General features: G+C 43.9%; 1 protein-coding gene across 13 annotated transcripts in view; it reads right to left on the reverse strand.

The window, feature by feature from the left end:
* Positions 1-23,588, reverse strand: part of Sorbs1 (sorbin and SH3 domain containing 1) — a 233,015-nt gene that overhangs the window by 27,841 nt on the left and 181,586 nt on the right. For 7 of the 13 annotated variants that reach the window (XM_047552720.1, XM_047552716.1, XM_047552719.1 and 4 more), the window contains 6 exons: positions 23,513-23,578; positions 22,852-22,953; positions 18,883-18,932; positions 8,914-9,086; positions 6,230-6,315; positions 2,488-2,655 (listed from right to left, as the gene is read on the reverse strand). In XM_047552720.1, coding sequence (XP_047408676.1) covers positions 2,488-2,655; positions 6,230-6,315; positions 8,914-9,086; positions 18,883-18,932; positions 22,852-22,953; positions 23,513-23,578 — 645 coding nt within the window. The remainder of the gene's footprint in view (positions 1-2,487; positions 2,656-6,229; positions 6,316-8,913; positions 9,087-18,882; positions 18,933-22,851; positions 22,954-23,512; positions 23,579-23,588) is intronic. The other 6 variants (XM_047552727.1, XM_047552724.1, XM_047552726.1 and 3 more) reach the window with 1 other exon arrangement.

A 23,588-nucleotide genomic window follows, 5' to 3' on the forward strand; every position in this document is an offset into this window, starting at 1 on the left:
TCCTCTTGCTTCTGCTTCTCAAGTAGCTGGGATTATAGGTGGATGCCATCATGCCCTGTCAAGAAAATGGTATTTAAAAGCTTCACCAAGCTTAGTTTTGGATTTTAATCCTTCAGTGATATGCCCCATAATTTCATGGACTTTGAGGCAGGGTCTTGCAGAGCTCTTAGGGGCCCTGAATTCTCCACAGGAATGTTTAATTTTGTATTTTCATGCTGATGTTTCCATCCATCTAGCCACATTCATATTAGAGGCCAATTGAATGACCACCTTATAATCAAGTTAATGCTACACGATTTTAATGCCTATATTTGTTTGTGCGTATAGGTAATCAAAGAGTATAATTTAATGGCTGTAGGCAAATTAGAAAAGAATGAATGTGGGACTAATGATAAATGGCAAGTTCAGATGAAGACTCAATGATAAAATCTGTAAGGACAAAAATTTTAGTGATTCCAAAAGAAGAAGGTTAGGGGAGAAGTAGGTCACCCTGTGTCACCCAGTTGTAGTGCCATGTAAACATTAAAAAAGTTATACCAAAGCAGCACATATTCATGTTTGAGTGGCAAGGGAACCCAGTGCCTCACACATGCTAGGCAAGTACTCTATCACTGAGCTACAACCTCAGCCCCTCCACTGAACTCTTAAGACATGTATGGGAGTCACGATGGCTACATAAAGAAACAGCAGATCCTTCTTTACTCTCCCATAGCTCCAGAGAGCAAACCCGTTTCATTCCACTGGCTCTCACAGCATTGTGTGACTTACTACAGGAGAGGTAACTGTATGAGGGAGACTCTTCCACTACCAGCTAACCAAGAAAACAGACTAAGTCCTGTTGTGCCTCCCACAGGGTCTTACACAGAATTACTGCCACCCTCTTACTGAGTAAGAACAAAGTACATCTATACAACATGCCACATGTGGGACTTGCTGATCTCTGCTTTCTCATGTCTGTTAGTCACTTTCCAAGGAGGTGATTCTCAAAATGTGGCCCCTAAACAGACATCATCAAAATTTCCTAGGAACTTGCAAATACTCAGACCCCATCAGAAACTCTGCAAATGAGGCCCAGGAATCTTGTATTTTAACAAGACTCCAGGAGGTTCTGATGCACAAATTTGAGAACCACTGCTCTAGTAGGGAGGTAGTGTTCCTGGGGGAGAGGGTCTGCCTCTGTCCATGGTTATCCACCCACACTGCACTTCGTTTACACGTATCACAAGGGTATCTCTGCATGTTCCCATTTTCATCCTTACTCACAGGCAGGAAGGCCTGCACATGAGTGTAAATCCATAACCAGAGGCTTCAGAACAGGGCTGTTCTGAGGCGGATCTGGAAGACTAAGGGCTAAGGGACTGTCCTTCCCTGGCAACTGAGTAAATTTTCTTTTTCTCCATACTTTAGAGTCTCCTTCCCCTCCCAGCTTTCCTTCTTTAAATCTGGTTGCCAGATGCCCTCAATTTCTTTAACAACAACAACAAAAAGAAAAACACCTGTCATTCAAAAGATAGAAAGGATAGAAACATTAATATTAATCTACTACATTGGTAAGTTATAAAACTACATATTGTGGATCCCACTCTCCCACCCTCTACCCCAAGCCCCAGATACAAATGCTTCCCCAAAAGGAGACTATCTTCAGCAAGGCTACTTAAGGGTTAAGTGGCACAGCATAATCTCTTACGCAAGAGGCAGCATTTGGCCAGCACAAGAATTCCAACATACTGACCTTGGTGCAGGAGGCCAAGACCTAGATAAAGTCACTTCAAAGTTTTGTTCTTTGTTCCTGTTATAACATTAAGCTTTTGTAATCTTAGAAATGTCAAAATTAAGAGAACAAATGAAATGTCTCTCAGAGAGCTCTCTGACCCGCCATGGTTTTATCCTAACTGCAAAAGTTTTCACATTTCAAAAGTCTTCAACGAGGTGCCGCAGCACTACTGAACAAGCCATACAACTGAAACATCTGCAAGCAGGCTGCAGTACTGTTCTCTGAGATTTCAATAGTAATGCCTCTAAATTTGGGGGCTTTTGTAAATGGTATAGTATTGCTAACTAACTTTTGTGATATAAGTTGCATTAACCCTCTCTTTAAAGAGGACTCTTGTAATTGTCCCCACCATGGCTACTAACGCACATGGCCTCAGGTACATGGTCTCCAAGCAGAATGCACAGGCAGCACAGACTCATGATAAAATGCAGCATGGAGGGGACTGGACTTATGAAGGCAGCCGAGGCTCTAAGCATGCATTAGGGGTGTGCGCCAGCAGATCCCGGTCCCACAGCCAGGCATGCTTGAACATACAGAGCACAGAACACAACGGGGCTCATGTCCATTCACCAGCCACAAGAGCCAAAGCAAGGCTAAGGGAAGCCAGGATGACAGATGCTGTTTGGAGAACTAAATTGGCCTACATAGGGCAATGCTGAAGGGAGGCAAATTTGCTTTGGGTCAAGCAGCAGTTTGAGGCAACCAAAACAGACCTCTGACCCAGATTTCCTTTTTGCAGTATCGTCTATATTGAGGAGGTCCCCAAAGCGCTCATTAGTGATAAACTGATGGTGCGTCGGGATGACGCCTGTGTGGCGTCGAGCTGCAATATCGGCCTCTTCTTGCTCGCGCTTAAGTCGTCTCTGGTCCGCTAAAAGTTTCTGCCATGAAATTGCATAAAAGGGGCAGTGAATCAACTGGTCCAGGGCATTAGAAAACTGCCATCAAAAGCGACTAAGGAAGAAGGTGCTGTGTGAATAGTGAGGAGACTTTAAGGGTCAGATGACTCCCATAGTAACCACCCTCCACACTCAGCAGGAAGAAGAGCCCACTGCCCAGGAGAAACCTGGGGAGAGCTGGGATTCAGGGAAGGATGATTCCATAAGATCAAACTCTCAGCCAAGACTCCTGCCTCCTGGTAGCAAAGGCCAGGTGACCCAGGGGGCACATCCAGGGCACTGCAAGGATGCTGGGCAGGCAGTAGGAGACTGTGCCACCCCTACCTCACTTGGACACATTCCCACAGTACATTCCCAAGGCAGAACCAGGGTGGGCTTATGACTCTTGTGCACATTTGGCCTATTAAATTCGCTATGGAATTTCACTACCTGGCAACCAGGTTATTCTAGTGCTTCCTCTGTCGGTTACTCCAATATGTCCTCCACAGAGTGGAACTGCCCACTTCAGAAAACATGGCACCCCTCTCCTAAGCCGGCCCACTCCTCCCTGGGCACAATTTTAGGAGGCCTTAGATATGTATCAAAGGCTATGTGATTGATGGAGAGTCCCAGTTATTTTCTTATAGAATAATTTCTTCATTGGATAAAATAAAGCTGAGTTTAAGGGAATGATGTAGCATGTAAATATCAAAAATTATTTAGGGCTGGGGCTGTAGCTCAGTGGTACAGTGCTTGCCTCACATGTGTGAGGCATTGGGTTCAATCCACAGCACCACATAAAAATAAATACATAAAAAAGGTATTGTGCCCATTTGCAACTAAATATAAATATAAATAAATATATATATATATTTAAAGTTTCTTTTTTAAATATTTTTTGAGTTGTAGATGGACATAATATCTTTATTTTTATTTATTCATTTTTATATGGTGCTCAGGATTGAACCCAGTGCCTCACACATGCAGGCAAACGCTCTACCAGTGAACCATAACCCCAGACCTAAAGTATATTTTTAAAAAATTAAAAATAAACTGTGAATAATGGTTCCTGGGGTTAGAAGAAACAGTCTCCTTATAATAGGAAACTAGTCATCTATTTCCATTTTTTGTTTGTTTCTTTGCTTTTTTCAGTACTGGAGACTGAACCCAAAAATGTCCTACAATTGAGCTACATCCCTAGCTCTTTTTATTACTTTTTTTTAATTTGAGAAAGGGTATCACTGAGTTGCCCAAGCTGACCTCAAACTGGAAATCCTCCGACCTCAGCCTCCCTAGTTGCTGGTATTACACAGGTATACCACAGGACCCAATTTATTTCTAAAATTTTAAAGACCTTTTAAAATAATCAAACAATGTTGCTTTTTACCAAATGCACTCCATGTCTACTGAAATATCCCAATAGAAGAGAATTTTTTTAGAAGAGAATTTTAATGTGTCTCCTATAGCACAGCAATCTTACATTTCCAGGATTAATGTCCCTTATCGGAAAGCATTAATTAGAACTGATAATTCTCAGCATACTCAATAAAACGTTAGTTTTCTTCCAGAAGGTGATTAAATGCCTCATATGACATCTAGCTCCAAAGGATGGTGGGCCTGACTTTTCTCCCAGGTCTACAAATAACAACTCATCAAATAGCTGTGGCATTTCCAGTGTTCAATAAATGGCTATAAAGATTAAAGGAGAAAAGAAAGGGCTTTGCAAAGCACAGTGCCATCAAAAGAGCACTGACCCAGGAAATTGGAGCCTTGATTCCTAGTTCTGCCTGTGGTATAAGTTAACTTGCCAGGTGGCCCTGGGCAAGCCACACTGTGCTGTGGTCCTCTCCTGAACAGAATGAGGGAGCTCACTACATGACCTCCCAGGTCTGACGTTTTCTGCACTGCCATTATCAACAATGTTCATAATACAGCATGAAGTGCGGACTGAGACCCCTCAACTGGGGAGGGGTCAGTTGTTCCTGCAGTAGGCATGGTCTCATGCTCAAGGTGGCCACACACCCTTGTCAAAACCTCCGGTGCATTGGACAAGGTTAAACAACATCAGTAGAAGCAAACATCAGATAGAGTGAAGCCCTCACTCAACCCAGAGCTTAAATTCAACCTCGGTAGATCTATCAGGCCTGTGGTTTAACCACAGAAGCCAAAATACATGGGTAAAGACACAAACCATTCTCGGGTCTGTGGGTCAGCATCATTTAGGAAGCAAGCTGCTCACATTCTGTAAGCAAATCTAGTGTAATAACTGTTAAATCAAGTAAGTAAATATGACCCCTATGTAGCAGGAACACATTCTACTTCTGGTACTTGTACCTTCCAAATTGTATACTAAGAGTCCCATTACTAGAATGGAATTTCATCTTTCTTCACCAGATCTACACACATCAAAATCTTGTATCTCAGGGGCAGGAAACACTTAACTGAGAGCTGTAGAAATCAATCTGTTCTGTGTCCTGATGAATACTCATCATTATTGTGTTTTGAATTTCATTGTTGCAGACATTTCTTTATATCAGGGTCAGACACAGTGCCTTAGTGAACACTGTTTGTGTCTAAAGGATGGGGAGAGGATGGTAGTTTCCCTTGTCTTTTGTCTCACCACCTGGTAGCAAGGATTATAATCATACAGTTCTCCTCAAAGAACTTACCCTAAATCTTAAGGAAACTCCACCTAAATATCAGAACTGCTCAAGACAGCAAGAGAAAAAGGGGAAGGGACAGAGTTGTAAACACACGAACACCCTCCCCCACTGCCACTGGTTCAAACAAATCTTGCATCTCTAAACTCACTATGGAAATGGGCATTGATTCCTTTTCCTGAGCATGTAATGCCCAGAAAATATACAACATAGTGCTTTATCATGGCAGAACCTTATGATTTTGGCCATTTGCCCATTTACCTCCCCCTACATCCTGGGAAGAATGGGCTCTTTCCCACCACTGCAGAGACACTTTGGTTACTCCAAGTAACTACCAGTGTTCTTAAGCTCTTGGCTGGGGTTTACTAGAACTTATGGGGGCATCTTTTTTTTTTTTTTTGAGTTAAAGAGAAAGGAGTTATAGGCGACTTCCTCAAATTAGTTTATAAAAATGTATCACAGTCATTATTATTTTTCATGTTCCTCTTTTTCCTATTGCATCCTTCCTAATTTGAACTGTGCTTTGTGCCAACAGAGGGATGGGCAAAGGGAGAAATGTGGGTGGACTTCCTCTGAGGACATCAAGGGGGGCACTGGGAGGAGGGTGGAAGAGTGGACTTCAGCTCCCAGCTTACGAGGCACTGAGAGCAATCATGGCCAGCCTCCTTCTGAGCCTCCCATGCAGCAGTGCTGGCTGGACCGGGTAATTGTAACTGAGTGCCTGTGGGGAAACTGATCCCACCTTTTGGAAAAGCAGATTAAAGAGGACTGATGGAACCCGTGTCCTATAAAAAGTCATTGGCAAAAACCCCAATCTGTGCTTCCACTCACTAGACCACATTACCTCTCTGACAGGTGTTATTTCCTTCAGGATTTTCTCTGCACAAGTGCTAAGAGATTTAAAAGATGAGATTTACCTCTTTATCATCATGCCGTCTTCGAATAAATTCTTCTGTAGATTCCAAGTAATCAGCTGGTATAAAATGTCTTGGTGATTCGGAATCTTCAAAACAACAAAGTTGAATTAAAAACAGACAAATATTTAGTGTGAAATCAGGTCAGGAAAAGGTTTCACCTTTTTTTTTTTTCATTCTAAACAAAAGTCATCATTGATTAACAATCGATAACCAGATTCTGAAGGAAAAAACCTAAGCCCACCTCTCCCTCGTGCTCTTTGGATTTACTCGCAAGCTGGTTTAATATGAAGAAAACTAACCAGAAGGCAAACGGTGAACAAAAGGAAAAGGCATTCTTTAACCGTCCCTACAAAGAGGCGTGCAGGCTCTACAGGGACAAACTGTACACTTACACACACAGGGCCACGGAGAGAGGCTGCCTCTCCAAAAAACACAGGTGGGTTGGGATTGGTGCAAATGGCAAGGGGTTCGAGAGTTCAAACAGACACATTTCTCAGATGAGCTAAACGGCCAATTTTTCTTTCGAAACACGGTTTGGTGGTTAGTCTAAATGACATGGGAGATCTGTTTTTAAAGAAGTGCAGCCACTACAAGCCATGGTTAATTGCCAAGCAAAACAAACAGAAGCAAAGGACAGAGAAGGAAATGAGCACCAGGGTCACACGGGAGGAAGGGACAGAGCAAGCCATGTGGAGACGGGGAGGTGAGACTGGTCAAACACATAAAATGCCACCTCCGTGGGACGGTGCCAGTTCACTTTGTGGGTTGTTGTTCCTGTCCAGGCCGTGGTCTGAGTGTGGCACAGAGTTCCCGTTATTAATGGCCCTCGGGCAGTCCTCCAGGGTCACGGATCTCTCCTGAGGGGGCTCTGAGCTGCGGCTAAGCCTGGCCATGGCGTGCCGGGAAGATAGGCGGGTGGGAACCAAGGGCCTCCCCCCAGAGGAGGGCTGATCCTGAGGGGGCTGACTGGGGAGGTCTGGCTTCTGGCCCACCGGGGAAGGCTGTCTGGGATGGTGCTGAAGGGGCTTTTTCAACCGGAAAGGGAGGGGGCTCATCAGGTAGATGTTTCTGAGGAGGGTGCTCCTGTCCCCTCTGGACTCTGGGCGCCAGTCAGCCTGCCTGGAGGACTGCTGCTGCTCATGCTTCCGGATGGTGGTGAAGCGGGTATAGGAGGCGGGGCAGGTGCCCTTGCATTTGTTGAGGCGATGTTTGGGGAAATCTCCATGAACGCTGCCCTCTCTGCTGTCATTGGAGACATTTGAACAGCGGTCTAGCTCATCTGAGCAGGTGGAGAGGGGTTCAGAAGGCATGAGGCCCCTGAAGCCCAAGGTGTGGTCTGCCATATTGCTACACGTGGGGGAGGCATAGACCCCACTGGAGTTCATCCCGTCCATCTCCCTGGGACGGAGCTTAGTTGACTCAAGGAGGGACTCAGCTGAGCGGGCTGAGATCAGTCCACTCTGGGACAGCACAGGTGTTGGGGACTTGCTCAGCCTGCCAGACAGGTCCAGGGACGGCATGGACCGAGACCGCTGAATGAGCTGCTCAAAAGCAGTGATGCGGGAGGAGACAGTATGCTTGGGGATGTGCTCTGAGCCCTCCTGGCTGGACCCCAGCTCGCCCCTGGCCAACGCCAGGCTGCTCTTTTCAAAGTGGGAGGCAAGATCCCGAACACTCGAGGAGGAGGAGATGGATCCTAGGGAGAGGCCAGCTCGGTTGATCTGGTGCATGTCCCGATAGAACATGGTGAAGTGCAGCCCAGCCTTTCTGGAGAGTGGGCAGGGCTTCCTGGCACTGGTGCTGTACTCCTGGAGGCTCATGGTGCTGCTGGACTTGCTGTCATAATCCCGCCGGGAGCGCATAAGCAGGTTCTCGATGCTTCCCCCTACCTGGAGGGGGAGGCCTCTTTTGGAATCATTCAAAGAAACACAAAGGTTCTCACAGCTCTGAGCCTTCTCTGAAGGCAACAGGACACTCTTCTGTTCCTGCAAAAGAGTGCTGGGAGCAGAGAGCCTGGGTTTGAATTTGGAAGGAAGGATCTCTGAAATGCAGGCTTTCGCAGCTGATAGGGGCTTCTTGTGCTTACACCCAGGGCCTAAAGCACTGCTAGTGTTAAATGTTCGGCTATGAACTGAAGATGAAGAAATCATGTGAGCATTCCCACCTTTACGATCCACTGGTAAGCATGCAGAATAAAATAAACAGACCCATTAGGTTAAAGCTGAAAGCTGCTACAAAAGAAAAAAAGGTAAAAAAAAAAAAAAAAAAGGAGGTAACATGCTCGTTTGTCATATGGGCTTTTAAAAAATTTCCAGTCGATATCCGGAAGCAAAATAATCTGTGCTGCAAAGCAGGTGCAAAGATGCAACGAAAGAAATGGCCACCCTGCCAGTTAGGAAAGGCTGAAGCTCAGCTAATTTCTAAGAAAAGGGAATTAGAACAAAAAGGACAGAAATGCTTCAGAGAGAGCAAGGTTGGGGTTCAGAGGGAGGGAAACCATTAATACCAGAAAGAAAAATGGCCGGCGAGAAAACAGGGGAGGGGATACGAGAGGGCTCCGAGGCCTGGATATGGATCTGAAGAAGGTAGAGTTGGTTTCAGTTACAGGAGGTTCGCCTGCTGCCGACACTTAGGGAACAGGTGTGAAGGGGAGACAGACCTGCAGGCTTCACCCTGCTAATTACCTTTAGTGGAAGCTGAGCTGGAGGGTCGCTTGAGCCCACTCAGGCCCTGAAGAGGGATGTCACCACCTTCCAAGACACTTTTATAAATCTGCCTCTCATTCTCCAAGCTAGTAAGGTCCCCAGGAGCCCCATCTGATTCCCTCTTCACTGCATGGAAGTTGGAAGAATATATACTACGAAAAAGGTAATTTTAAAAGAAAGAAAGAAAGAAAAGAGGGGTGGGAGATAAGAACAGAAGTTAGCATTTTTAACATTTTTCTCAAAAGCACATTACCAACTCAGGGCAAGAGACACAATTCCTAACATCCTAATCAAGCACTGTGCTTTCTAAAGAACATTCTGATTTAGACATAGATGTCTACAAAGACAGGTCCATGGGGCCTTAGACACTCAGGAATCTTATCCAAATAAGGGAGCCCTCCAATTGAGATGACTGTATTTGTGCTTTAAAAGAATAACTCTGCAAAACTCTGCCTGTGGAAGAAAGCTGTTGGCAGGTGCCTAGGAGAAGGATGGGCAAGGGTTGAGGGTGGAGGGCTAGGAGAAGATGGGAGAAAAGTAGGGGAGAAGGCTGGGGATCCATAGTTCATACAGTTAAGGACGTATGTGGCCAGTCGCTGTCAGCTACTTAAAGTCCACTACTTGGATTTTTTTTTAGGTTATTCTGTATGAGCACATGTGCTGATGGAACATTAAAATCAGCAATGAAAGGAGGGGAGGCCAGCTATCTTGGGTATCTAGGAAAATCAATGACCAAGAAAAATGGTATACTGGCATTCTATATGCTAATATTTGCTCTCATTATCACAGGCAGGAGCTTTCTTCTTCCTGAGAGACAAGACTTCACTATTGCACAGGCTAGTTTTGAACTCCTAGGCTCAAGTGATTCTCCTGTCTCAGCTTCCCAATAGCTGGGACTACTGGCACACAACCATGCCCTGTTTCATAACCAAATTTTGCACTTATTTTTTCCAAAGTTTTTGTCCAGAACCTTATGATATGCAATATGTGCATAAGTCATTGGCCATGTATATCCTTCATTTATTTTTATCTTGTTGAACTCCGGGTATCTTTCATGATATCACAAATTATTTTTGGAATGAGGTGGGCACAAAATCTAAAACTACATATGACCTCACTGACTGAAACACTGTTGTGACATATGTATACACACACACACACACACACACACACACACACACACTCACACTCTTTAAGGAAGTGAATGGCTTCCACCAGATTGCCTTCTTTTTTTGTGGTATCAAGGATTGAACCCAGGGGAACTTAACCACTGAACCACATCCCCCAGACCTTTCTAAATATTTTATTTAGAGATAGGGTCTCACTAAATTGCTTAGGGCCTCACTAAGTTGCTGAGGCTGGCTTTGAACTTACAATCCTCCTGCCTCAGCCTCCAAGCTGCTGGGATTATAGGCATGTGCCACTGCCCTAGTTCTACCAGGTTGCTTTTAATCCTACTGAAATTTGCTTACTATTATCATTATGAATTTGTCACCTCCAAAGACTCACAGCTTGATGGAATTCTTTTATTACAATATTTTATTACGGATTTTATCAAAAACATAGAAAAGCTAAAGCTTAAAGACTTATAAGAGTGAACACCTATATTCTGCTTAGATTCTCCAGGGAACACCAAGCTGTATTTGCTCTATCACACATCTATCCACTCATCTTTCCCTCTATCTACCCATCAAGGATGAGATTTTCCACATTCCATAAAGTTAGCCCTTCCTTCTATGTATGACCCCAGTCTCCAAGTCCCCATAATCACAGATAACAATGGCAATCTACATGCCACCTGTGAGATGTCCTATGTGCTAAGTTCCTAATGATCATTTTCTCTCTAATCCTCACACAAGCTTACTTCTGCCATTTTTCAGATGACGAAATGAAATACTGGGAGATCAGGTAACCTGTCAAAGCAGGTGAGTTAGCAGGATGGCAAAGCTGGAACCTGACCTACACTGTTCGATGTATTATATTCTCGGTTGCTGTTTTAGACAGATGTCTTCCTACCACTGAGGAAGCAGAGGCTCAGACACTGCGGGAGCCAGAGGGAGCTTGAGGGAGCTCAAGCTCTACTATGTCACTACCATCAAGTGTTGCCAGCCAGGTACACACCCCTTGGACAAGTGGCACCAGAACCCAGGAGTCTGAAATGCAAGAGGCAGAGACTGTTAGGACACAGTGATGTCTCCACCTTAGAATGGTTCAACACCAGTTGCTTCCAGCAACCCCTGAGCAACACCAGTGCTTCCAGCACTGAAAATGTCCCTCGCAATAGCTGCCTCTTCCTTCCCTCCTGCCCACAACAGCTAAGGAATTTACATACCCAATTTCAAGGGAACACCAAAAGGGGATCAGGGTCCCCTGGGGCCCTCCTCATTCTCCCTGCCCTGGGTGAAGGGATAAAATGCTTTCTCCTTGTCTTCAGACATGACAGAAGAACATTACTGGGAATCTAGGAGAAAAGGAAACTGACTCTCAAGGCTGAAATTGAAAACATGCAAATGCAGTGAGTCTACAGAGCAGCCTCTGGGGTTCACCTCTCACTGGGAGAAACTTTGGAGAGGGACAGGATGGGGCCAGGCTCCTTCCCCAGGCTGTGTCCTTATTTGCAGGAGCCCACTGGTCTTCAGTTACCATGAGTACACTCAATAAAGATTTGTTGAATGAATAAAAGTTCACATTTCCTAAAAGTAAAATTGGCATACATGATCTGATTAAGAACGTGTCCTGATATGTGAAATTATGAATTGAGAAATTCTTCCCCAAGTATGTTACCAAATTCACTTTAGGGATCCTGGCTCCTGGTATCAGTGACCTGGAATCATCACCATAGAGAAGAGTTGAATTGCAGGGAATTAGGACAACTTAGGCTCAGGCTGGTTGTCCTTAGTGATGCTTCTCATCCCTGCCTGCAAGTATCACTTCTATCTCTACAGAAAAAGGCTGGCTTCTCAGGCTGAGGGGCCAGGTCAGCCGTGTAGTCTCTGGCCTGCCTAATTCTGTCTGCAGGGGGCGCTCACAGAGGTCCCATCTTCCCACTCAAGGTTCTAACTGAGAAAAGCCCTCGATTCCTGCTAGAGTGCTGGGAAACATTGAGCGTGGCTTGCAAGACTGTGGCACTATATGCCAACTTCTAAAAATGCAAGGTCAGTTAAACTAGATTTAACTTTGAATTTACCTAGTTAAAACGGAAACTGCCCCTTTTCTAAAATTTTCCATTTCCAGCACACCCCTCTTTGGTTGTATTTTCTGATTTTGTCCCTTGGTATAACACTGTTTCCTCTTTTTTGAATAACCTCAGCTATAAAACGATTCAAGTGTAGCTGACCTTTACCTTTGCCAGCCAACAGCTGTGATGTCTGAGGTCTATTTTGTGAGGGGACACAGACTGAAGCCCTTTACACCTCCTTCACCAGCGAAGTCACTTTGATAGCAGCTTCAGTCCTGCTGCCCTACTGTCCTTTGACTTGTCTCAGCCTTGGTCGGAACTTCCAACCCACCTTCCTGACCTCCTGTTAACTTCACTCTGTCGTGACTCAGCCACAACCGGCTATTGAATCTTATACCTCTCTCTACCTTACCAGCCATCAGAATGTACCCCCAACCCAGCCCACTTTCTGGCTGTATTCCACCCAGTATCACCATTTCTTCCTGCTTCCCACAGAACCACAAACCAGTACTCAGGAAGCCTCTCAGAATGGGGTTGCTTACGGCCAATTGTTTTTTCTGATATCAAAGCTGACAAAATAATACTATTTCCAGATGTGTAACATTTTGCAACTGAGGTCAGCTTATTTAGAAAACAATAGATAAGGGCTCTGGAACAATGTTTTTAAATGTATCATCTCTCAGCTCTCCTAACGCTGGAAAGAAAGACATCATTTTTTTCACTGTTCAAAAAAAAAAAAAAAAATAGAGAAATGAGGACCAGAGTGGTGAACCATTTTGCCCAAGGTCACAGAGTTGCTGGGTCCTCATATTATATCCAGGTAGGTCAGAGAAGATGTGAGAAGCAACCCTTGACTAAAAGCTTGATTGGACTCAAAGACTGAGAAAGGTATGATTAGGATTAGCAGTACTGTTAGTCTTAAAAAAAAAAACATTGAGCAGTTCAGCTCTGAGCAGTTTGAGTTGAGTCTGATCTGGGTTCAGACACTGCAAGCCAAGAGGAGACAGGGCAGAAAACTCAGCCTCTGGCTAACATGCAAAACTGCTGCTGAGTTTCAAGAGAATTCAACAAAAACACAGCTACTGCAAGAATAAAGTGAGAGAACAAAGCAATTATCCTAGGTCAACTTTTCCAACTGTGCTAATAGGCAGGCTCTGAAGGCAGTGGCCCAGGTCCTGGAAGGCCAGATTCCAGTCTGACTCCAACAAGGAAGGTGGAGCAGCTAAGTCAAGCTTGTGTTGTTTAGAAACTTGCAAACAAGCTGTTCTCAGCTTTGATATCTTTCATCTGCAAAGCTAAGAGGTATGGGAGATTGCCCAAGAATCTGGCTGTAAATCTATTATCTATACAGGCCTTTCTTTTGAAACCAGACACATATTCAACTGCTTTCTAGACACTTCCACCTGGATGTTCCTCAGGAATCTTAGCCTGATACAACCCAAGTCAAATCTAGCTCTGCTCTTCCACTTCCCATTATCTAAGCAAAACACACACACACACACACACACACACACACACACACACACACACACATGAATCAATTCCCTTCTCCCTCCCCTTGCTCCTCAAACCTAATCAGTACCCAGGTCCTGCTTCCTCTGAGTCCTTGACACAGCCACATTAACCTCCTCACTCTATCTCCTGCTTAGCATCTCGCCATCGCTCACCTACAACCCTGCAACAAGCACACCATCCCTCCCCAGCCTCCAACCTGACTCCCTCCAAACATCTCTGCACATCTCTGCTAGCGATATTTCTAGAAGAGATTTCATCCTGTCACACTGCTTATTGATTCATTCAACAAATATTTACTGAGCATGTCCTATGCTTCAATCACTCCCCCAAGTAGAAGATATTCAGTCGGAGCTCACGTTCACTGTTTAAACCCATTTGGTGATTTCAGGAAGGAAAAAACCCAAAGAGTAAGTGTGGTTAACTGTGGTTTTGGGAGAGGGTATCTACACAATCCTCTATAAGTTTCATCTTATAGCCCTTTGTACTGCATGAGACAAATATTTTTATACTTATAATATAATGTCACATTATATTTGCAGCTCTAAAAAGCTTTTCTTAACCTTTCCTTCTCCACGAAATAGGGGTACTCATTCCCTCCTGGGTCTCATCATTGTATCTACCACACTGGCTTCTTAAGTCCGTTTTCCATGTTACACCTGTACCCCTCACAGGCAGTTTATTTTATGTCTTTGCGTGCCTGGTACCTAGTGTGCACTGGTGGAATAAGTGATTCTAAAAGTAAATGCCTACATTCACACAGATTTCTGGTATATTTTAGGTTCCAGGGGAATCTCAAAATTTTATTTCATATAGTTCTTCAGGTTCTGTTTGTTCTTAAGACTGGTTAAAGGCTCTGGTATCCTGTACATCTAGGAAAGAGTGACTTGTTCTTGAGTGCCACCATCTGGCTAAATAGAGTAAAGCTCCCTTGGTTAGGCAAAGAAAACATCAGTGCTAATCAATGATGAAATACCAAGCAATAATGAAAACGAGTAGTTCCCACTCACTTAGACATCTGACAATGCCAGGGAAATGAAGTCAAAATTGGACATATACTATGATGGTAGCTATAAAAACATTTTTGAGGACTAGGACTTGTTATTATATCAGGGTATCAGGACGATGGCTAATTTTCTCTGTTCCTATGGTCCTTTCATATTGTGCAATATGTAATCAATTCTAATTAACAAAATTCTAAACTGTAGTCTGTCCAAGACACAAAAGTGGGTTTAAAAAGCATCACTTCTCCAGTTGCCACTAAGTTCGTGAACCTGAGCCACCTGTGACTGCTTTCTTCATTCCTTGGGTTAGGTCAAATTTCTTTGAGTATATCACCCTATCTATCCAGCCAAAGGGACCAGATTCAGTGTACAAGTTGCCTCAGTGCCTATGAAGCTGGATTTGTGTTGAGATTTGTAGACCCATTCATCTATCCAGCAGGCATTTATTGCATACTTTCCTTTGTGTCAGGCACCCCACATGGGCTGGTTCCTTACCAATTCCAAATATGGAAAAATCTGCTGGGTACTATGGCACATGCCTGTAATACTTGCAACTCTGGAGGTTGAAGCAGGAGGAAAGTTTGAGGCCAGCCTCAGCAACCTAGCAGGCCCTGTTTTACAATAAAAAATAAATAAATAAAAAGTGCTGGGGATGTAGTGATAAAGTGTCCCTGGGTTCAAGCCCCAGTACAAAAGAGAGAAAGAAAAAAAAAAAAAGAAAAGAAAAGAAAGAAAAATCTTATGCATTTCAACCAACCAGGAGAAAAGCAAGACTCATTACTGAAAAAAATCTTCAAACAGTAGAAAAACAAGGAAAAAACTATTACTACCAAGTAGTTCATAAAAGTTGACTATGGCTGAAAAACAAAGGTCTTTAGAAAGCTATTTCAATAATACAAATAAGTTGATAAATTCACACATCAAATATCTTTATGGATGCTCAGAATGTCTGGAAAACAATTTGCTCTGTTAAAAACTACATTAGTCCCCTTCAATCCTATAAAGAGTTGCTTCAATTATTTAATAGCTTAAAAACCAAGAACCTTGCTATGTCTTTGCTAATTTTTTACCAAATTGGAATCAGTATAGTGCAAGTAAGACTTTACTGCTGACACCAGTTCCCTATCCCAGAACTTCACTTGTTCCTACCACGGATATAGTACTCACTGTTCCAGCTGAGGAACTGTGGGCATTACACTACCTCAATGTGACATTTCCTTACCTATGCAATGGGGATTTTCATCAAGAAATGTTGAGAGGATTAAACAAGGTAAGGTAGATAAAATGTTAAGCATAAGGCCTGGCACATAGTAAATGCTCAAAAAGCTATTAATTTTTTTTTTTTAATTTAAGACCAGTGCTAACTCTGAGAGCCCATGGTAGCTACTTTCTCTTCTAAACACTTTTAATGATTATAGTCTACTTCATTCATTTGCTACTTTGTCTTCTCATTTGCTAATATAGCATGTGTATCACAAGCACATGTGTACTCCCCAAAATTATTAAGGAACCTGTTATCATTGGGACCTTTAATGTCCCCTGAAAATCTCATGCTTTGAAAGCATAGTCCTCAATACAGGAAGGTTTGGAGGTGGGGTTTTAGACAATGATTAGATCATGGGGCTATAAAACCCTGTCAGTGGATTAATCCATTTGATGAATTAATAACTTGAATAAACTACTGGATGGTAACTGTCAGCAGGTGGGACGCTGGGGGTATGTGTCCCGACCCGCGGGACATCAACGCGGACGGCAAACCTAAGAGAGAAGGAATGAAGGGACAAGAGACGCAGGGAGAGACAGCAAGACAGGAATTCTGATCAAGCTGCAAATTTTTATTGTTCACACAGGGGTATTTATATGCTCAGGGAATGAGGGGTATGACGAGGTGCAGCCTGGTTGGTTGTGTTCTTCTATTGGGTTCCTGATAGGCTGCAAGTTCGCGCCGGCGGGAAGGTGAGGTTCCCAACGGCGGGAAGGTGAAGTCCCGGAAGAGAAGCAGGGACGGCACCATAGGCGCCATACTGTCAGAATTATCAGCCAGGAGGGGGGGGGAGGGGCGCTGCTGCTTATTGTAAAGGTCAGAATGTTCTCAGAATGAGAACTTCTTGGTCCCTGACAGGTATGTCCTGTCCTTCCCTCTTTCTGCTTCCAGGCTGCCATAAACTGAGCAGCTTTCCTCCTCCACGATCTTCCACCCTGATATTCTCTCATTACCTCAGGCCCAGAGCAAAGGAGTCAGCTGACCATGGACTGAACCTCTGAAATGATGAACCCAAAATAAACTTTTCCTCAAGTTATTTTTGTTAGGTATTTTTGTCACAGCAACAAAAAGCTCACTAACACAGGACCACATCTTCATTCCTATTCTATGGGAATACAGTATAGAGCCTTAACCCAGTAGAGTTAAGGAATCGGCTCATCTGGACACGGAGCTCAGAGGCAGACTTTTCTTCCTTGGGCCCTTTAGAGAGACAGGGGTGAGGAGGTAGTAGGGGAGACCAGGCAGTAGGGTTAACGCTGGGCAATCTGAAACAGTGAGGGCAGGGAGAGACCTGGCTAGAGTCCAACTGGGTACTGTGCAGTCCAAAGACCAAAGTGACAAGCTAAGAACAAAGGGGTGGCCTTGGGGACCAAGGATAATTTGTGGAGAGCGGTGCCCTGGAGGAAGCCCTTTACCCACAGGTCACCTAAGGTCATCTGGTGGCCTTCACCTCTGGAAGCACAACTCCTGCGATCTAGAGGACCTGTGAATTGTCACTCTTACAGCTGAAGGCAGAGCTCCACTGGAAGCTCCTCCACAAATTAAGCCTCAGAGCCCAGAGCAGAGGGAGAAAGGGAAGAGGTCTCAATGCCATGTCTCAGCCCTGATGCTTCTGTGTCATACTGGTGGGTTGTACCCTACAGTGGGTATAAGAGACTGTATCCTGCCTTCTGAAGCCAAGGTAGGAACTGTCCTCTAAGGCAGGAAACTTTCCTTCTAGCTGCTGTCTTAATATATCTTCTCAATTTCTTATACTCCTGGGTATATTAATCATGAAGCACACATATTTAGAGAAGAAAATTTAACATAATGGATCTATCTAGAGCTTTCAATCACTATTCTAAAAGGATTAAAGTTTTTCCACTTTCCCACTGAAATACCCTAGTCCCAGTCAACTAACTTCAAATGAAACTCCTCTTGCCTAGTACCTGCCTTGGTGTGGTAGGCAGGACACATCCAGATGACCATAATACTTATCAAAAAAAAAATCCATAAACTCAGCAATTCTGCTCACTGTTGGCTTTACCAACCTAAATGAAACGGATAACGGCTATGCTAGTCCTTCTTGTCATATTCCAAAGAACAGCCTACAGGTATGGTGGTGTAAAGATGAGGAAATGCTCCTACCAAAACCAGCTCCTTTCCCCAATTTATTGGGTGTGTCAGGCACTAACGGAGATGGAGGGCCTTGTCCTTAAGGAGTTTATGCATCATTAACTCTTATACTTAGAAAATATAATTCAGGTATATGGCAGCAGAAATAAGGGCCACACAAGGTACTATCATGAGACTGGGCATAGGGAGGCTCGTTTAGCAACTATTAATAAGCTAAAGTGTTTGCTATTTACCATGTATCTAATGGGGCCAGGGTAGCACGGAAAACCCTCAGATGGGTTGATAACTGCGTGGCAAAGTTCTGTGGAGGCCATCTGGTAACGACTCATAATGGTTTGGGAGAGAGGGACAGGAGGCTGGTGGTTATCCCATGAAGAACTGAGTGTAGGTGCGGAGTTCTAATAATCTACTTGGAGGGGAATCCACACTGATATGAGGTTCAAGTAAGTTGGTCCCCTCTTGGCCCCATGTTCCTCATGGCAGATGTAGACTGAGGACCCAACTTCACTAGTTGTCCCACAAGGTTCAGTCCATTGCAGCCACACACATCCTTAACTAAGAATCTATAAAGGAGAATGCTGATTCTAAAGAAAGACAAATAACTTCACATTCTAGAGGTAAAGACAGCAATATGAGGAAAAAAACTATTAAAGGTAGTATGAATCATCACAAAATTAATCTGGAAGAGAAGGAGAGATGAAAAGAATAACTTGGACACTACAATTACATTGCTACTTAACACCAAACTATACATCATTTGAAGTCATTAGATGGATACAAATATAACACACTGGGTCCAAAACATGAGCCCCTCTTATCCCATTTCTGACATTTAATGCATTAATCCATGTAAACAAAGTGGAGTGATTACTTACTATCCTGGAGGCTCTGGGGAGATATCCAGAGAGGGGCTGACTGCTGAACTCTGCAAATGCAAAAAAAAAGAATAATAAATCTGTAGATGATTTATTTTTACTCAGAGATTTCAAGCTAAGGGAAAGAGAGAGATGCCACTTTCCTCTCCTCACTTAGACAAGGACCATAGGAGCCAAGGGCCCTGGATGCACAGATTTCCAGTGCTGGTGAAGGGTGGTGCTCTTCTTCAAGAGGAAGGTTTCAGGGTGCAGGGGCTCTCCAAGCTCTGGACTGTCGCCTTCTAGTAGATGCAGCCACAGCTCTCTGGGCAAGTCAGGAGATGGCCTCCTGGCTTACTTATCTCCAATTGCAGGTCCACCAGGCGATGGTCCTCCACTGGGCTGATATGCAACAGCACACCCTTCACCAGCATTTCCCCAGCCCTCAGACCCCCCTGCTGTGCCCCTGCAGATCCCTTCATGCATCCCAGGTACCACCTCCAGAGAGAAGGCAATGCAATGCTTTAGGGACAGAATGCACAAAAATGCATTTTGAAAGACCACACTATATTTAGATAACTTGTTGATGGCTGCAGATTTAGAAGTGTGGAAATGGGGAGAAATGAAATTTCACAAAGACCTACTAATAACCATTTCAGCATGAATGGGGGAATGCTTTATGAAACTATAGGTCACTACACAAAAAGAAGAAAATCACCAAGAGCTACATGCAGAGAAAAAGCAACATAATTGTGTAGTTTAGGGTCTCTTTTGTTGTCTTGGAGAGAAAAATGTGAAGAGCTCAATATATTTATTTCCAATAAATCAATGTCAAAGTTAATACTCCTATTTCTAACAATGACCATTTTAAGGGAAACAAGAAACATTTAGGGAAAGGACAGAAAGAGAAAGAAAAGGGAGAGATTGTGGAAGAGAGAAAAGGAAATGGCACAGGGTGGGAGGCAACCTTCATGGGGGCTCACTCGCCCTGCCCTCTGCCTGCCCAAACACCCACCTTTCATCTCTGTGGACACCTCTGTCCGGGATGAGGACTCTACCCCACCCGGCTGCCATTACTCCTCAGAGAAAGCACCAACTCTTACCTCCGTGTTCACCCTCCAGCCTTTCTGGGTGCACTGTTCTCTCCTGACCTTCCTCTCTCCATCTTGAATCTCCTACCTCTCAGCTTCTGTCCCATTCTGCTCTTTCACCTTTGAAGAACTTGCTCTGGTCTCCATCATGGAACAAGTTTTACACAACACTGTGACATCCTCTGGGAACATCCCACTTCCTTCCTTCCTTCTATAATCACATCTTCTCAGTCAATCAGTGCTGTACCTCCACCCGATTTCCTCATCTGTGCCAAGTTTCTAGCTCCCACCAACCACTCAGCCAGTTACCTTTGAAGTCTTTACTAACTTCTTACTTATCAATTCTACTGATCTTTCCTGGGAGTCCATCTTTTGGGACCTCTCTGAAGCACCTGGGTAGTTCTGATACTTTCTTTTTAGATGTCTCCATCCCTTCTCCCAAGTCTTTGTCCCTCACACCAGTTAGGTAAAATGTCCCACTGCAATTTCCTGGGTGATCTTTCTCACATCTTCTGGCCCTTTGTGTTGGTGCCACCACACCAGGACTACTGCCACAACTTAACTCACCTCTAAGATTCCAGTATCTTCTCCCTTCAATTCATCCTCTCTACAGCAATGCCATTAGTCTTCTTAAATACTTTCCAAATTACATCACTGATTTGAGGACAAAACCCATCATCTCCTTAGCATATTCTCTGCACCTCTACAATCCAGGGTCAATACTCTTTCCCAAACTTACCTCCCACTATTCTCACCCCAAAATTTTTATTCCAGCAGAACTTGTCCTATCCCTTAAATATCTGTGATCTTTCTAATGCTTTCCCAATGCTTCAAATGGATATCCCCTTCTTGCCATGTGCTTAAGTTCCACTCAACCTTAAGGATCTTGGCTAATTCCTCTGAGAAGTCTTCCTTGCCCATAAGACTTCATTCTCTTGTGGCCCTCAGAGCCCTTGCCACTCATTTAACTCAGCAAACACTGTGGTCTTTTACTTATGAGTGTAACTCAACTGTCAAGTTCCTGAAGGCAAAGTCTCTTTTCTTCTGCTAGTGTAGGACTTCACCAGCAATGTCCCACACACATTCACACACAGCTATCAATCAACTGAACCAGTGTAAAGATGATTCACAGATGCACCAGATACTTCCTTAAGTTCTGAGTGCTGGAAGCAGGCTCTTCCCTCAGGAAGGTTAGATCAGGGCCTCGCTAGTTGCCTCCCATCCTTGCATGGCTTGCATGGCTTACAGAAGCTCTCTTCTTATTTTGAAATACTTTGAAAAGTGCCTTCTGATTCATTTTTGGCCAACGTATCACAGACCCCCCATCCTGCATTCCAGCCCACTTTAGACTTACCTGACACCACAGTTCTTATTCCAGAACTTGCTACAATCTGCTCCCCACTCAAAGTTTCAATCCAACAGTGGTTACATTAAGTTCTAGTTCCCACCTGGGTGGAAACTCAGTTTCCTCCTTGCCCAGTTTCCCCCATTCCCATTCATCCATCTGCCTCAACTGTGTGCATGGCGACTCATGTCTTGCACCTCTTTCAAGTTTTAAGGGAAGGCCTGGGCCTAACTATTGGCTATGCTACTTCCTCATCCTTCTGTGACTCTCTGGATCCCTGGGTCCAGCTGCCCTGCCTGCTCTGCAGCTCACTGACTTTGGACATGGAAGCTCTTATCCAGCCCCCTTTGGCCAATACCATAGTCCCCTGATTTCTCCACCCCTTTTCTGGTGTGTGTCCCCGGCATTCACATGACTACTCACATCCCTCATTTGTCTTAAAATCCCTCATTTGTCTGACCCTCTTTGTCTTAGTTCTGCTTCCAAATAGCACAGATTCATTAGCAGTTTCCACTTTTCCTACCATAGTCCATTGACCTTTCTGCCCTCTTTGGTAGCATTCATATTCCTTTTTAATTTTCTCTAAAGATATCTTTTCCTCATAAGACTCCTTTTAATTTTGCCAGGAAGTTCTGGGGACAGTTCTGCAAACATCTGGTTTGGCAGCAGAAACCCATTTGCCTTGGACCAACTCTCTTTCCCCTACCTTTATTTTTATTTATTTATTTTTTGATTGAACTCAGGGGCACTTAACCACTAAGCCACATCCCCAACCCATTACTGTTGTTGTTGTTGTTGTTGTTGTTGTTTTGAGAGAGGGTCTCACTAAGTTGCTGAGACTAGCTTTGAACTTGTGTTCCTCTTGCCTCAGCCTCCCAAGCCACTGGGTTTACAGGCAAGTGCCATCACACCTGGCTCTTTCCCTACCTTTTGATAAACCACATTTTGACAAAGCTCCCTTTAAAAATGTTGATGCAGGTTTAGCCTCCAACACTTGTTTACGGCCAGTCTGTCTGACCTCTCAAGTGCACCTTTTCGTTGAGAACTTTATGAGCTTTAAAATATAAACACTATGGCGTTGACAGTGCCTTACACAGAAGAGGCACCCAAATGACTGCTGCTGTGTTTTTGAAAATGACCTCTGAGGTTGGTATCTCCCAGGGCGACAAAAAAGACAAGGAACTTGCCTGAAAAATAACTCCCTGAAAATTCAGAGAAGGTATACAGAGGCAAAGGAAAGGAACTTAAAAGGGTCACCCTCTGAAAGCAGAGCAAAAGAATGGTAAGGCTGTGGCTGGGTGCGGGGGCAAGTTTAAATCACCAGCCACTCTGCATGTCTGAAAAATCCCCTTTAAGGAAGATACCAAGCTCAAAAGGAATCCAAACAAAAACTGGCGGTGGTGCGGGGTCTCAAACAGGAGTCAGAAAGCCATGCAGCTTAAAATAACCAGCATTACCGTCTGTCACCTCAACTACATCAAAACCATAGAACAGAGAGGAAAACAAAGCAGAGTTTGAAAAGGAACCGACAGCATGAGAAAAACTGGGAAATACCTGTGGCAGGTCTGCACTGGGTGCTCTATTTATCGTCTCCATTTTTTCTAAATCTGCCTCTAACTCTGTTTGGCAGAGGTTGAGATCTTTTTCTAGATTAGTCTGGTTCAAGAAAGAAAAGATGGGAAAGAATGTTTTAGTTTAGAAGAAAGGGGAAAGAATGGAAGGTTAAGTTTGAAAATGAAGTTTTTAGTATTACACTTTAATAAGGCCAAGATGGCATGAGTTAATCATAAGAGCTCACTAGAAATTAGTTAAAGACATGAAAACAGAGAATGCAACATTAGGCATATACAACAGAAATCCTGAAGTATCAGAGCTTCAAAAGTCTATTCTACTTCCTAATGATAACTACCAATACCACAAAAACCTACCTTTAAGAAAAGGCGTACTGTCTATCTTTTCAGACTATGTGACTGTGGTACACACTGTATGTCAGAAGAATAGGTAACTGTTTTAAAAACCTCTAAACATTAGTATATGTCTTAGAGACTCTGTTAAATAGTTTTATCACCAAGTGAACAACAAAAAAAGTTACCAAGTTAAACCAAAAAAAAAAAAAAAAAAAAGATTTAAGAAAAGAAAACAAACCCACAACACTCACACTAACCAAGGCTAGAGAGCACACACACAGTCCACGGAGGAGGCACAGCGGAATTACCTTTCTATCCTCTCTAGGAAGGATAGAGCAGTCTCCAGGAGTATAATCCCATATCTTTTTGGGAGGCTGACGGGAA

The sequence above is a fragment of the Sciurus carolinensis genome, chromosome 5 (genome assembly GCF_902686445.1).
Source record: "Sciurus carolinensis chromosome 5, mSciCar1.2, whole genome shotgun sequence".
Taxonomy (NCBI): Eukaryota; Metazoa; Chordata; class Mammalia; order Rodentia; family Sciuridae; genus Sciurus; species Sciurus carolinensis.